Source organism: Lactuca sativa, chromosome 3 (genome assembly GCF_002870075.4).
Source record: "Lactuca sativa cultivar Salinas chromosome 3, Lsat_Salinas_v11, whole genome shotgun sequence".
NCBI classification, from domain to species: Eukaryota; Viridiplantae; Streptophyta; class Magnoliopsida; order Asterales; family Asteraceae; genus Lactuca; species Lactuca sativa.
The window spans coordinates 281227757-281240818 of record NC_056625.2 but is presented as its reverse complement, the minus strand read 5'-3'; the positions used below and the strand labels follow the sequence as shown (position 1 = coordinate 281240818).

The following is a 13062-nucleotide window of genomic DNA, read 5'->3' as shown; positions in this document are numbered from 1 at the left end:
CGGAAAACATATAAAAATATACATATAAAGGTATAAAAAAAATTGACACTATAAAAGAAATAAAGTAACAAAAACAGACTTAGGATTATTGGTAACATTGAAATGTCTGAAAAAATAAAAAAACAATGGAACACCTAAATATTTATAATCATTGAATGATCTTTTTGTAGATATAACTTTTTGTTTTATTAGTTAGATGACCTTTCTCGTCATATATGTGTAACTTCAATCATTTTTCACTTGTGACGCGAGAAGCACAAAACATATAACTGGCAGTGAGTGAAGACGGACATACACAACTATAATCCAGCATTTGATAATTATTGTCATTGACTTTTGTTAATGGCCATAACAAAATAAACAACTATAGGGAATTTCCTCCGCTAAAAATAGAATGAGATTCTTTTATTAGACGGATTTAACTTCATGCAAGGTTATAAGTAGTCTCATTGAAAAATCTAGCATATATGATTCAGGCTTCAATGATGTGTCTTCCAATCCTAACAATATGTAATCTAGTACCATTGCATAATCTTTTAGTTTGCTCGATATTACGAAGTAGCATGACTGGAACACCTATTTTTAGTGTAAGTTTATGGTTAGAAATTCTAGATGCCTTAAGACCATTCAACACAACTGAAGAGTAGATTGATTCCTCAAAAAAATCTGGTAACTCTATCTCAAATAAAAAATTTGAACTAATATATGTTTTCCCTTCATCTTTCATGAATCCTAAAATGCAGTCATTGGTAGCATCAAATTCTTCATTTGTAGGTACCAAAATAGCTTTATCCTGAAAATATGATGGATCATTAAGATGGTTTTCAAATGATGGATAAACGGTGGATAAAATTAAATGAATATGGTTGCCTATAGAGCGAACAACAACGTCTTCTGGAAATTCAACTTCACCTTCACCATCATTAGGGCCACCAATATTACCTTCACTAATTTTAAAAATCCACTCATCAAATGCTTTTGTCTCATCCAAATCATTAGTTAGACAACCAAACTAAAGCCTCATGTTTACGGTTAAACGTAAAACTTTACGTTCACGCCATAATTCAATAGGGGACGCTAAACAATTTATGATATACCTAAATAATCAAATGCATATCAACTCGATAACATTAATTGAAAATGTTCCAGGTTTAATGTTAGAAGTTTGATGTACAATTTAGGAATTGATTTTAGATTTACTACAATTCAAAGTTCATTGCCTGTTTTGGATGATTACTCAAATTACAATGATAATCTCAGTGGGGGTTACTAATATGGTTGATGGTCTGATCTTGGTCGATGTGATGTGTTCGTCTCAATCATGAAATCAATGTGGATAGTCCGCAAACCATGTGTTGAGTAACACCTAAGTGAAGCATTTTAACACATTTAGAACAACATAAATCCTTTACCTTGCATGAGATAGTTAGGTAGGGCTAATCAACTATTACAGGAAGACGTTATTATAGTAAATTAAGAACATTAGGTTCTGAATATGCAACGTTGTTTTGTATGTTGATCACATTCTTTCAGGTAAAAAAATCCTTCAAAGGTTTCCTGGTAATAATCATTAGAAAGTACAAAACATGTCAAATAACATTTTAGCATTATTAAATAAGTTATTTCATATACTATTTTGAGAGCATCTAAATGGTGTGTAAACTACTAAAATTAGGTTAGTCAAAACTGAGGTTTTCTTTTTTTTGTTCAAGTTGTTATATCAGGATTTTATCCTTTTCCAAAAAGATTTCTCTACATATGTTTATCAAGGTAGGCATTCAAGAAATCTACCTACAGTTAAAGAATTCTAAAAAAGTTATTTTTTAAAAGTACGATGCTATTAATGATATTTTTTGCAAAGTTCAACGCTATTAATGAAATTCGCTTCCAGAACACTGTCCTACAAATGAGCTTCAATGTAGGAAAATTTGAAATGTTTCAATATCATCTAAAAATAATCCAAAATAATATTTTTTTTAAAGTACAATGTCATTATTGAACTTTTTTTTTTTGCAAATTTCGATACTAAAAACAAATTTTCGCTAGAGAGTTGTCATATTAATGATCTACTAATTAACATTTAAATTTATATATTACATAAATGGTTCACTTGTGAACAAAAGTACATAAATGATCCATATTTAAAATGTTTTTTTACATAAATGGTCTATACATGAAAGAAAATGAAAATACATTTTCCATTAACAAAATGTTTTCAAAAAAATCCTATTAATGAACTCTAATGTGCATAAAAAATAAAGCTTTTCTAGATTAACCAAAAAGAATACGAAAAAGTCCTTTTTTAAAACTACGATGCTATTAATGAAATTTTTTGGAAAGTTTAATGCTATTAATGAATATTTTTTTCCAAAAAATAATCCTATAAATGATCTTTAAGAGTACGATGTATGAAATTTTTTTTTCTTTCAAAGTTCAATACTAAAAGTAATTTTTTTTTTCAGAAAATGTCCTAATATAAGGTTAAAAGAGCATATTGTAAAATGCTTATCGATCTACATGAGCAAAAATTAAGCATTTCCGTCAATACCCAATAAGGCATATAAATCATGCCTAATTTTGTAATGAATTCCAACGCCCCACAATATGGAATCCTCTCAGTGGCAACATTCTAGAACTCAGACCACATTAGATAATCAATATGAAGAGAAGCTGCAATAAAAAATAATAATTGTCACCATCTTATACAAATATTATAGATTATTGGGGTGTTAGATAGCGTAATAACTTGCCAACAAAAAAATACCAACACCTTGTAGATATCACCTCTACAACATTTAAAAAAAATACAAAAAACGTTATAAAACATAAACTATACTTATGATATCTCTTCTAAGGTACATATGATTATTGAAAATAATTCCAACAAAAAGCTTTAATATTTAAGTGGCTCTAAATACAACTACACTGCAATTTTAGGGCCCTTGACTTTACCCCACTCCCAAGCAGAAACGATCCTTCAAATACTCTAAAAAACCTGAAAGATTAAAACATACACATAAAAAGATGAAAATGATAAAACGAACTTTCAAATATAACAACAATATTTTATAGACAATACTACAAACAAGTTAGAAACATGCAAATAGAGATGAAAGAACATCATAATTAGATTAACACCATACACTCATTTAGTCTTATCTTTCTTCTTCCCTTATAGGAGTTTATAAAACATTTTCTATTGTATGATGGATGTCTGAATTACTTTTTTGAGAAATGTGAGGTTGCAAAGAATGGAACAACAAAGAAATTGAAAGGATAGGTAATCGAAAAAGCAAGATAATAGAATAAGTAATTCCATTCCCAAAACATGTTTGTGAGGCATGGAATGGAACATAATGAAAATTTCATACGATTTTTATGTTATATATTGAAATTTAAATTATAAAAATAATCTTTCACATATCTTTTTTTAGTTATTATTATGTAATTAAAAATAATTTATATTGCAAGTTTTATACTAATATCTTCTCCTATTGCTGAGAAAACATTGATACTCACAATTTTCCCAACCCTATTTTCAAGAGCGTACGGTGTACCCATTTATCCTTGAGAAATTAAACTCAATAAAAAGATTCAAACCAGTTAAACGAAAGAATAAGGTTGTGAAAGGTTCTTACTATGCTCCTCAGCATGCCCAGACAACACAAGTTATAAAAAAAAACATGCTAATTAACCAAAATTAATCAATCCCCAACATTTTCCAATAAGATTTATCGATCTAATCTATTTATATGGTATACTAAAACTTTGTCTTTTCTTTGCTATTGAGTCTAAAAGATGTTTTTTTTATAATATTAAAAAAGGATAGGTGAATACCTTATTTCTGAGAGCCCAATTTGTATCTTTAAAAGATGTGTGTTAAATAAATCAAAACACATATCACCATTGGGTTTTGCTGAGTTGTAGAATATATGGATCACTCATTGGTATAAGGGTTTAAATTCCATCTCCATATCCAGGAAGGGATCGAATGGCTAAATGCATATATAAAAATGTAAAAATAAAAAAGAAAATCGACATATACAAATTCACTACCTAGTGGACATATCTTTCAAATCGAAACGATGGATGAGAGGTAGCGATGTTGTCGTGTCCATCCTTTTGCTCTCCAGATATCTATAACTTAAAAAATCAAAATCAACAATACAAATCATAAGAACAAAAATAGAAGCAGATTCAGAAAATGTAACCATTATGGATTTACACTTAAATCAAAAGGTTTTATAGATTGGAACTTCATAGTTGAAACAGAATAAAAGAAACGTAATCTAAAACGTACCCAAAATCAATCTAAACTATGATCAAATTAAAGTAGAATCCAAAGAAATTTATCGTTATATCATTCCTCCTTCTTTCATGATGATCGAACACAAGACTGATCTACACAGATCGAATCCCACATATATTTTATTTCTTCTTTCCCTCGTTTTCTTTCCTACTACAAAACTTAGGTTAGATAAATTATGTAAAGAAAAAAAGGAGAGATGGTAGGGGTATTGGTAATGAGGGATGGGGTGAGACATATTTTCATTTAATTTTTTGGTGAGATTTAATTGTAATTAATAAAATTCCTATTTTAATTAATTTTATTTTTGGTGAGATTTAATTGTCATTAAAGGAATTCCTAATTTAATTCATTTTATTTTTGGTGAGATTTAATTGTCATTAATAGACTTCCTAATTTAAAATGTAGTATACGTTTTTTAAAACTTGTGGACAAAAATAAAGAGGTTGACAAAGATGATGTCAGCAAATAATCCAATGGTGGAAAATATAGGATTGAAATGAAATCAGTGGCCCTGATTTCTTCAATTTAGAATTAAAGGTTCTCTTTTAATAATATTTAGAGGTAAGGGTTGAATTTTTACTTTTAAAATTCTAAGGATTGGAACTAAAGTTTTAATCATGACTTTGCTTGTTCCAAAACTTGAGGGCAAGTTTTGTAAACTTTCAAAACTTTTCATTTCTTATAAGTTATGAATGAATTGAGTATTAAAAATGAAGACTCTTCATTTTTATAACCGTTGTGTTCTTTTAATGGATTTTATTGAAGTGTGACCTTTGGTTTTCCATAACTTGAGGACAAGTTATGGACTCCATTAAAACACCTAATGACCATGAATTAAACTACCAAGTAGGTTACAAACAATTCCTATGATCATCTAATCTTCATAAGTTCAAGAACATGAATATGAACATTTCAAGAATCATAAATTACTCTTAAAACTTGTAGTTTTTGATAATTGCCATTGTAAATGGATTAGCATAAACATTACACCATCTAAAACAGGTTTTAAACCACCAAAATAGTTTAGGGTAATGTTTCTAGTCCATTTCCAGCAACAAAAGTCGGAAATCTGTTGTCAAGACCTCCTACTCGTCGAGTGCATGAACCTACTCGATGAGTAGGATGTTTTTTCACTTGGACTCATCGAGCCGCCCCATGGACTCGACGAGTCCACTGTTCAGACAACAAGCTGTTTCGATTTGTTAACACATTTTGCACAAATAACAAACAAACAAGCCTAGGCTCTGATACCACTGATGGGTTTTGAGCATTCTAACACTTCCTAAGTGTACATGCAACCCTAATAAACCTTGGATCTATGTTTGTCTAAGATTCATGCAAAGTTGATTTCCATGGTTGATGATCCTATCTAGCATACATGGGGAAAATTTTAACTTAAATGTAAGAAAGAATAACATAACTTGTTCTTGATTTCGATTCCTTGAAACCTTGTGAGCCTAGCACCCCAACTTTGATGCCTCAAATGCTTCACAAAACACCAAATACAATGGAGTAATCTTGGAGAGAAAGTATAACACTCAAAAATCGGCCAAGCCCTCAAGTATGCATGTGTTGCATTAGGGTTACACCATGTAAACCCTAATGTAACATGACTCTTCATTTCATGATCCATGGATTAACTCCATGGAGCATCCATGGAGCATCCTATGGGTGGAACCCAACTTGATAATCCATGGAGCCTCTTAGCCTACTATCTAAGTTATGGATGATTTACATAATCAACCCATATATTTAATTAGTTATCTTTTGATCACTTAATTAATTCTAAATTAATTCTTGATCAAACTAATTAAATAATATTATTAATATATTAGAACTTATAATATATTAATGAACCATAAGTGTTATTTCTCTCATTTAGTTTATCCAATGCATGGTGCCATGCAACCCAAATGGACCATGTCGGGTCGGGTCAAGTACATACCAAAAATAGTTATGGACTTAGACACCTTATCCAATGCATACAACCTACTTCATCTTATTGTTCCAAACAAGAACACCAAAAAACGAGTGCTTACAACCCATTTTTTAATGTTTTTATTATTTTAGGGGAGAATACATATGAACACATATATCAAATATGAACAATGCATGCTAAAGTCATATCTAGTTAAAATCGATATTTTCTCAAAATAATATATCATAACTAGTTTTATCATGACATACATATGATATAGTGGGTTAATACATTTTACAACTAGAAAAGATAACTTGTCATTTTACTATATGATGTCCTGATTTTATGTAACGAAATAGCATATCATAAATTATATGTCATACAAATATTATAATTTCATGGGATGATGCATGTATTCTCAGGAGATCAGTGAACCAACTATTAGCAGAAGGATTTTTCATTGATTTTGGATAACCTAGTTTGCTCTAGTTTTTTTTATTTTAGCCTATTTATTAAGGAAACTCATGTACTTAATATTATTATCTGTAAGAACCATATGTTCAAAATCTAAGTGGAATTTAACTATAGTGTTGTTATTGTAGTACTTGTGATGTATATTCAATTTGCTTGTGATCCATGAACTAAGTCGCATAGTCTGACATGGTCCGTCGTCTTGGGCGGGGTGTGACAGATTGGTATCAGAGCTAAATTGCATATAGTGAACATGTATCCTCGAAAGAGGAATACAAATATAGTTGCAGGCTCATAATAAAAGTATTATTAATAATTACACTTCTTATCGACTATTAATGAGAGAGGTAACTAGTTTGAAGTATCGCTTGAGTTGGTGGATTTCAGAAAGTCTATACGCTAAAATGGTCATGCCCTCTGGTGCCTCCTGTCTGGACCTGATGCTTACCTGATAGTCTTCGAGTACAAAACAAAAACTAATAATACTACAAAGCTTACCAACAATATATGTACGAGTTATATATATATATATATATATATATATATATATATATATGTATACTCTGACCCACGATGAGAACACTTAATAAAATTCTAACATACCTTCAACTAAACCTACCAACTCAACCCTTAAGGTCAAACTCCTTGACTAAGGTTAGTACCGTACATAACCTATACTACAAATAAACCTGGAACGCGCACCTATGCTATTTATAGTTGGGCTGATGCACAACCAACCTTGAGAGTTTTAGAGATTGAAGGATGTTCTCAAGACTCTCTGCAGAAACCTATTACCCTCATTAGAATCCTCATATCAACTCCAAAAGAACGCATATATTTTAAAAATATTTAAAAATATGAGATAACGTTTAGATTTTCCAAGTTTGACTAAATCCGAAGAACAAAAAAGCACCAATAGCTACGCTACCATCGTAGAAGATGAACCCATAGTTCCCAATCGATCATTTAGTAGTCTCCGAACTTCCTTCTCTATGATTTGAAATCGGTAGGATTTCAATTCTCTATCATTTGGGATATTTGCAGGATTTTAGAAATCGGTCGCTCTCTTTATAATTTGGAAATCTATAAGAGTAAACAAATTATATTAATATACAACTCATACATGCTTGTGTATAACTACAAAATAACTTAACATGTCCATTTTGAATATATTAGAATGATGGAACCATGAAAGAGTCTGCTTGTTCGTCGATCGCCAACCTCCCGAGTCACTCCAAGAATTTCACCAAGAGTAACCCCAACTCCAGATGAAACCCCACAAATTGTTAATACCTCAAACTCACTATTTCAAATAGACCCCACTCTAATGCAGACCCTGCTTGCACAAGGGATTGTCACAACCTTAGCTGCAAATGAGGCTGCCCGAAACGAAAACTCTGAAAACAATAGACATGGTGGCGACACTCTAGGTATTAACCAAAACAATTTTAGACCTTGTTTATAGAAGGATTTCATGGGCTAGAAACCTCGATCCTTCTTCGGCATTGATGGAGCAGTTGCTCTATCCGGATGGATACAAAAGATGGAGGCAATATTTCGCATTAGTGCTTGCACTAAGGACTGCCGACTCAAGTATGCTACCTGCACATTGATGGATTCTTCCCTGACTTGGTGGAATAATCTTGCCAAGTCCATTGGAATCGATGAAGCTTATGACATGTGCTGGGAACCACTGAAAGAAATAATGATCAATGAGTATTGCCCTCGATGGCAAGTACAAGATCTAGAACAGGAGCTCTGGAATCTCACCCTGGAAAGATCGGAAGTGGCTTCCTACACCTCTCGATTTAACGACCTTGCAAATCTCTGCCCATGAATGGTGACCCCGGAGGATATGAAGATGAAAAGGTACATCTGGGGATTGGCTTTGCCAACTCAAGGTCTGGCTACTGCATCTAAGCCCTCCACATTTGATAGTGCTAAACAACTGGCCTATCAATTAAATGAGCGGTATATCCGTTAGGGTACCATGACCCCACAAACAAAAAGAACTAGGATGGGAATACAAAAAGAAATTCCATGGGAAGTCAAAGGAGAACTTCAAATATCGCAAACAAAACCCATAAAATGTGGCTGTGTATGCCGCAATAAAAAACACTCCCACCACATTCAAACACTATTTTCGAACTCTACCCCACTGTACCAAATGCAACTTCCACCATGTTGGAAATTGCTTCGTAACATCCTTACTCATATGTATAATATATATATATATATATATATATATATATATATATATATATATATATATATATATATATATATATATATATATATGAGTTGGTTGAGTAACTCGACGAGTTAGATGCCCCAACTCGGCGAGTAGAGATGAATTTGGCCATGTGGGTTTTACGACCAAATTGACGAGTTGGCGCTGTGAGAGGAAACCCTAATTCATCGGGGTTGGGTCCTATTTAAAGGAACCTAAGCCCTCATTTCCGCCTCACCAGCCACCTTACGCCCCTGTGTGAAACCCTTATCGTCTATATTGATCTAAGAGAGAGAGAGATAGAGAGAGAGAGAGAGAGCTAATCTTTGTGCATTTTAGAGCACTATTGGAAGAGAAGAGAAGAGTATCAAAGAAAACAATGAGAATAGACTATTGGATCCAGTGTTTATCCACCCTTAGATTCTATAGGAAGGTTAAATTCACCACCTTGCTCATCATATTGATTAGATCTCGTTTCTAGGAAGCTTTTAGGGCTTTTTCCATATTTCCTTGAGATTTTGAGTGATTTAAATTTGCTAAGAGAGTGAGACTACATATCTGGACCTTGAGAAGTCCCTTAAGCCTAAAGATCCAAGCTTTATCAAGCTAGAGGAAAGCATTTATGCTTAGGACTCATAAATGGAACTTATTTTTGGCATTTCAATCCCTAAGTGCCATGCAATGACGTAAAGCTTGTAGCTTTATGTTGTATCTCAGCCTTGGGAGGCTAGATCTAGAGTTTGTGGTTGTAGCTCTACCTTAAAACACTTGAATAAGAAAAGTTACTTAAAGGACTTGCCGAGTTGCTGAGGCAACTTGTAGAGTCGGCTAGGGTTTTCCCCGACGAGTCTGGACATGACTAACTCGATGAGTTGATCACAAAACTCGGCGAGTTCAATTGGGTTTTCACGACATTTATGAAGGAACAAGAGAACTCGACAAGTCACATAGATGCACTCGACGAGTCGGGTCAACATGGACTGTTGACTCGAGTGTTGACTTCAGTTGACTTTAGGGTTTGGTGAAGACAGGGATTGTAGAGACCATGGAGGGTCAGAATGGTGTTTCACCCATTCCAAGAGATTAGAGAGAGAAAATAACTTGGTTTATTTGGATTTTTGTTAGGCAAAGACATGATCGGTGATTCGTGTATAAGGTTTATTTGCTTGCTAACGAGGTAAGTCTTCTCAATATACTTAACTTAAGTGGTAATTTTGTGTGACCGAAGGGCCTTGTGTGCTTATATTGAGTATTGTGATATCATGTGTTATGTCCTTGTGATTTACATTGTGTATTATGCTGAGATCTACAGAGTTAGGACCAGAGGGTCCACCCGAATTGTGGGACCGAAGGGTTTCACTAAGACACATCAACTAGAGGGTCTTATTGAGATATAGCTATGAGAGGCTAATGAGTTATGTGTGGTATTTTGAGGAACTGACTAAGCTTCGTACTTACCATTTTATGTGTTATGTGTTTCAGGTACTTCTCAGCATCACGGGAAGGCGTCGGCTTGATTGTACACACGAGATGGAGTTTATGTTTTTGAGGATCCTGGATTTTATCAAACAATTTATGAATTTGTGTTTTTGATAATTTGACAATTGTGGTTTTTGGAATGTGTTGGGTGTAAAATTTTGTTTATACTTTGCTTTTCTAAGTCTTAATAGTTTTCGGTTCATGTTGTGTGTGAGGTTAAGTGTGTTCACGGCTCGAAGCCCCGCAATTCTCAAAAAGCCAACCTCTCTCCAGTCAAAGTACTGCCCGAGTAAAGCCTCGTTTTCGTCAAATCATCACTCTTACCAAGTGTGTTCATACCCCTATTTTACATATCTTTTCTATATTTTTAGGTGGGGAAGATAAGTAAACATGTGAATAAATCATGTTAAAAATATCAATCTTTTGCTATATTTTATTGTTGTTGGTATAACTTTTATCTGAAAATATTAGCATGCAAAACATCTCATGATACCACTTTACCCTTTGGGGATAAAATAATGTATATATATATATATATATATATATATATATATATATATATATATATATATATATATATATATATATATGTTTATATAAAATTTATTTTATGCCTTTATAAACATCATAAAAAGGGTAACCATTTCGGACATAACTACATTCATTTCCAAAATACGTAATCTTGTTGGGAATTTGTGAGTCATTCGTCTTCCTAGTACATATCAAGCTATACAAGAAAGTCTTGTTTTATAACCTGAGTCTCTGTCAGGAGAACGTGATAAGTGTGTACAGATCTATACAGGACTGATGATCCCGCACCCTGGTTGTTTGCTACAGCCCGACCGACAGGTTAAGGGTGACAAATGTCATAACATTTCGACGCCTGACGAACGTCGCTATAGGCAAGCCCATCTTAGTACAGTTATGAAAACTCACATGATAGACGACTCTTATGGTATTAAGTCTTTCGTAAAAAGTAATAATACAATTACTTTTACGTGAAAATGCAAATCTTCAGATAGTTTTATTTACTAATAAAACTATATTTTATTAAGCTAAGTATGGCATATTTACTTACAAATTACGGTCTTGGAGTATTAAGACTGCTTCTCAATTTTTAGGAAAATATAGGATTTTCTAGGTTCAATACATCCATTTTATACTACAACAAATCATAACTGGTTTTATAGAAAATATCGGATTTTCTAGAAACAAACATGAACTTACGAATGGCATGCATTTATTCAAATAACTACTTATGAACTCACCAACTTTGTTGTTGACACTTTTTCTTTAAAATAACTTGTATTCTTAGGAAATCGCTAAATCAGGTTGTCAACTACTTTTGAAGATTGATGCTTATAAAATCTTTTGAACATCAGATTGTAATTGACTTTTGAAACATGTAATACTTACAATCATGTAAACTTTTCAATTATGTATATGATGGTTGTGTGTACTTTATTTACTATTAAATTATTATGATACTGTACATGACGTCCTCCGCCCTGAATATTTCCGCGGTTCAGGTTTGGAGGTGTGACAAATTGGTATCACTACTCGAAAAACAACCTTTTACGACGCACAATGCGTGTCGTAAAACGCTCAGACGACGCGCAAATGCGTGTCACGGAAGGCCCTGTCATAACGAAAGACGACACGCTTTTGCGCATCGTAACCTTACGGCGCGCATTTACGACACACGTTTAGGACGCGCAATGCATGTCAAGGAAGACCCTGTCATAAAGAAAATGGCACGCATTCACATGTCATAAAACGATGCACATTTACAACTTGCATTGTGTATCATTAACGCCCATGTCATAATGAAAGACGACACACATTTTTGCATGTCATAAAGTTTAAATGTTTTAATATATATATATATATATATATATATATATATATATATATATATATATATATATATATATATATATTGTAAATTTACTAATTTTCAAATTACATCACATTTAATGTCTCATAATATAAAATAAAAATTCATACGCAAAAAATAAAATAATTTGCACAAATTATAATATGTCATACAAATAATCATTCAAATGTTAAACAAAAATAATATATTGCTAACATGGATTATACATTCCTATAAAACTAACAGGTGACCTTGATCTAGATCGATGGCGACGATTGGATTTTAGATACACAACATGATTACTAACCTAAGACCTTGTGCAACAAGTGCATCCCATGCCCTATTTCTAGCAACGACCACACGTTTCAGTGTTTGAAGGGCTAGTATACTTCCTCCTTGCCATCCAATAGCTTTCATTAACAATGGAACCACCTATAATTTATTAAAAAAAATAAGGTCAAAACTGAAAAGTAAGTATGCCCTTGCTAAACATAAAACCTAACATACCTCCATCCCTAAGCGCCAGATGAAGAAAGAAACCCATTGTTTCAACATACAAGAAGCATACCATAAATATAATGGTACTCTCTACTAAAAAATAAAGATACGAATGGGAAATTTTTTTACTTGTCTATGCAATGCATACCATAAAAATAACATCTATTTACCTGCAGCTGCTTGTTTTTGTGGAACAGATGATGTGATGTTTGATGTTAAATCCCCAAACGGATTCTCTAAAGTCGATGTTGACGTGTCCCAGAGCTTTCCCAAATCAAAAG

General features: G+C 32.8%; 1 protein-coding gene across 1 annotated transcript; it reads right to left on the bottom strand.

Annotated features, from left to right (window-relative positions):
• Positions 1 to 472: 472 nt before the first annotated feature.
• On the bottom strand, positions 473 to 12796 carry LOC111895130 (uncharacterized). Its single transcript, XM_023891231.1, has 3 exons — positions 12791 to 12796; positions 12591 to 12715; positions 473 to 947 (listed from the first exon to the last, which is right to left on the bottom strand). The coding sequence occupies exons 1-3, from the start codon at positions 12794 to 12796 to the stop codon at positions 473 to 475; spliced, it is 606 nt and encodes a 201-aa protein (XP_023746999.1).
• Positions 12797 to 13062: the final 266 nt, after the last annotated feature.

What these genes read in the sequence shown, in the direction of transcription:
- LOC111895130 (XM_023891231.1), bottom strand. An exon ending in CTTGTTGCACAAGGTCTTAG is followed by an intron (nt 948 to 12,590) that starts GTTAGTAATCAT and finishes TTTTAAAATTAG; the next exon opens with TGAAGGTAATATTGGTGGCC.